The sequence below is a fragment of the Carlito syrichta genome, unplaced genomic scaffold (assembly GCF_000164805.1).
Source record: "Carlito syrichta isolate Samal-C Ts95f unplaced genomic scaffold, Tarsius_syrichta-2.0.1 Scaffold135611, whole genome shotgun sequence".
NCBI classification, from domain to species: domain Eukaryota; kingdom Metazoa; phylum Chordata; class Mammalia; order Primates; family Tarsiidae; genus Carlito; species Carlito syrichta.
In genome coordinates, this window is record NW_007079707.1 from 8,037 (window position 1) to 10,978 (window position 2,942).

The following is a 2,942-nucleotide window of genomic DNA, read 5'->3' on the forward strand; positions in this document are numbered from 1 at the left end:
TCCCAAGCGCCGCCCCTCACCAGCAGGCTGTCGTCGTGGTTCCACATGAGCACCAATCCCAGCCTGGCCTTCACCTTCAGGTAGCTGCTGCTCTGCTCGATGAAGACCCCAGACTGGCTGAAGGGCAGCTGGACCCTGCAAAGAGGTCGGAGCTAAGAAGCTGGGGCACAGCCAGGCGGGTCGCTACGGCCTCGAAAGTGACAAGGCCGCTGTGACCACGGAGTCACACGTGGGGCGGAGACATGGCTCCTGGAGGTCTGGTGGCACCAGGAACTAGGGAGGGGCATGATGAGAGCCCGGGATGCTGGAGGGGCGGGGCCCACGCAGGGCCGGGAGCGGCCTCCCCGCTCCCTCTCACATCCCACCCTGTGGCGGGTTCCCCCCCACGCCGCCCTGGCCATCCCACGGCCCAGACTCACGGGTGGCCATTGACCAGGACCGAGCCCCTGGTCAGCTCCACGACCAGGCCGTTCAACTTCATGAGGATCCGGGTCACCACGGCGGCCCCAGACTCCCGGGCGCGGCGCAGCTGGACGTTGAAGTCCTCATAGGCCGCCCCGCAGTGCGCCGAGAACACGTAGTTGCAGAGGCCGGGGAAGCGGAACACGTCGCCGTCGAAGGTCTTGTAGTGGAAGTCCCCCCAGGTGCTGCACACCCGCCCGTTGTGCGCGGGGTTCTGGGCTGTGGGCCAGAGCCGTCGAGGGTTTTGGGGGTGCCGCCCTCAGCCCTGCACCCCACTTGCCCCGCCCAGGATCCCATTAGAGGAGTCCCGGGAACTTGCCCCGGAAAGGGTTCCGCCCTGTCCACCGAGGGCACAGACCGCTCACCGCAGGCCCAGGGAGGGACTCGGCAAATCCACGCCCCTTCTCGGGCTCACTCACCTCGTACCACCGGGATGGTCCTCAGAGGCGGGAAGACGGTCACCCCGTGGAGTGGGTTGCCTGCGGAAACAGGGCTCATGGGGTGCACGTGGCTTGGGGGTGGTGACACCCAGTGTCAGTCTGGGCTCTGAGCTCCCGAGCCCACTCTGGCTTCTGCCTCGGGTGTGGGCTCCTGGCCGCGTACTGTGCACGCATGGGTGCAGCAGGGCTTCTGGGGCACACCCGCCATCCCGCCTGACCCTTCCTCCTCTCCTCTCCTGGAGGGAGCCAGGGCTGCCGGGCCTCATGCGTCCAAGGCCCAGGGTTTACACTGCGACTCAGTCTCTCGGGGCTGAGATCGGGCACAGGGGCCCTGCCTGTCTGGCAGGGTTTGAGGTCATGCGAAGCGAGGCATGCGGGGATCCCCGAAGCCCCCACACTTGGCCTCCCTTGCCCTCCCGCCTCCGCCAGGCATCAAGGCCGCCTCGATGGGCTCCTGCCAGTTGCCACAGAGACGGCAGCATCCAGGTGCAGGAGACATACGTGTTGCTGACATATCAGGAAGTGAACGGAGTTGTGAAGATGGGATCCAGTTTCAGACCCCAGAGTGCTCAGCTGGCCCTCGGGGATGTGGGCGTGGACAGTGTGGCCCCTTCCCCTTCAACCTCCGCCAGAGCCTGGCAGAGACCCAGTGCCTGTGGGTCCTGCATGGGCTGACCAATAGGGCCGTGTATGCAGGGTGTCCTCCACCCCTCACGTTGTGACCTTGGCAGTGGCCACTGAAAAACCACCCCAGGACAAGTGTCCCTGGGGACGCTGTGCCCCGCAGCGGGGGATCTGTTTGGCATAGGCTGGGGACGGACACCGAGACTCACCACCAGGCCCCTGGGGGACAGGAGGGATGTTGGGGTAGTACTGATAGCCGTGTCCATAGCTGGATTCTGCGGGGCTGTCCTGGGCATGGCCTGCGGGGAGGGAGGTGTGAGCTGGCGGTGGGCAGAAGCCTGAGGCCTGCTTATCACAGGAGGGGCCAGAAGGGCCCATGATGACAGGTGAGGGGGTCGGCGGCATAGGCTCCTGCGTGCCTGGCTGGGGGTGCTGGGCATCTCTGTCCGTTGACCAGGTGTCTGAGGTCACCCTGGGCCAACAGCTGAGCCCAGACCCTCCAAGAACCTTCCCTCAACCTGACCCCAGTGAGGCCCTGGCACGGCAGGGCATCCCCTCACTCCAACCTGGCACCTCTGGGGCCACTCATTCATTCCCACCAGGCATCTGCCATGGGCCTGGCCCTAATCTCCTTGCCTGGACCCCTGCCCAGTGCAGCCATCCCCTGGGGGGCTCAGGAAGTACGACATGGACTGGTGACACCTTGTCCCAAGGCAGCCAGGGCTCTGGAGGGAACTCCCAGACAGTGGGAGGCCTGAGAGCCAGTGCAGGAGGCTCCTTGGCAGGCAGAGCAGAGGGCGGGTGGAGCCCAGGGGAGATGACCCCTGGAGTCCTTGAGGGCCATGCCACCTGTGCACAGTGTCACCAGACACAACCCCACACAGCCCTGTGCAGAGCCCGCCGTGATTTGCCTCCACATGTCTCTTGGGGCCACAGGCCAGGCTGGGGAGCCCCCATGCCCCTGTCCTCTGTACCCGGAGGGCCCAGCACGTCCATCAGGTGGGAGCGACCCTCAGCTTCCCAGTCCCCAAGGGGAGGCAGGCCCAGCTCTGCCCCTCCTAGCTCTCTCCTGGCCCGGCATCACCCTCTGAGGTCCCCAGGCCAGTCCCTACCCCACACCTGGGAGCCACCCTGGGGAGAATTCCAAGCATCTGGGAGGCCCCCAGGCCTATGGAGGGGACTGCAGGCCAGGTCCTGTCTGCAGAGTCCGGCTGGGCCGCTGCTCAGGGCAACTCTGAGCAGAGGGGTCGAGCGGCCTTCCTGGCTATGGGCAGAGGCAGGGCCTGGGGAGCCGAGGCTGAGTGGGGGACCTGGGCGGGCCAGTGGCATTCCAGGAGTGCAGGGGCACCCGCCCACCCCTGGGCACCCCCTCCTGGGAGCACACGGTCACCGCCACACCTGTCCCAGGGCCAGGGA

General features: G+C 66.5%; 1 protein-coding gene across 1 annotated transcript in view; it reads right to left on the bottom strand.

The window, feature by feature from the left end:
- LOC103250862 (mucin-5AC-like) overlaps positions 1–1,825 on the bottom strand; it is a gene marked incomplete at both ends in the record, with an annotated part of 9,709 nt that extends 7,884 nt beyond the window's left edge. Inside the window, 4 exons of the mRNA XM_008049444.2 lie at positions 21–135; positions 420–681; positions 882–941; positions 1,736–1,825. Coding sequence (XP_008047635.2) covers positions 21–135; positions 420–681; positions 882–941; positions 1,736–1,825 — 527 coding nt within the window. The remainder of the gene's footprint in view (positions 1–20; positions 136–419; positions 682–881; positions 942–1,735) is intronic.
- Positions 1,826–2,942: the final 1,117 nt, after the last annotated feature.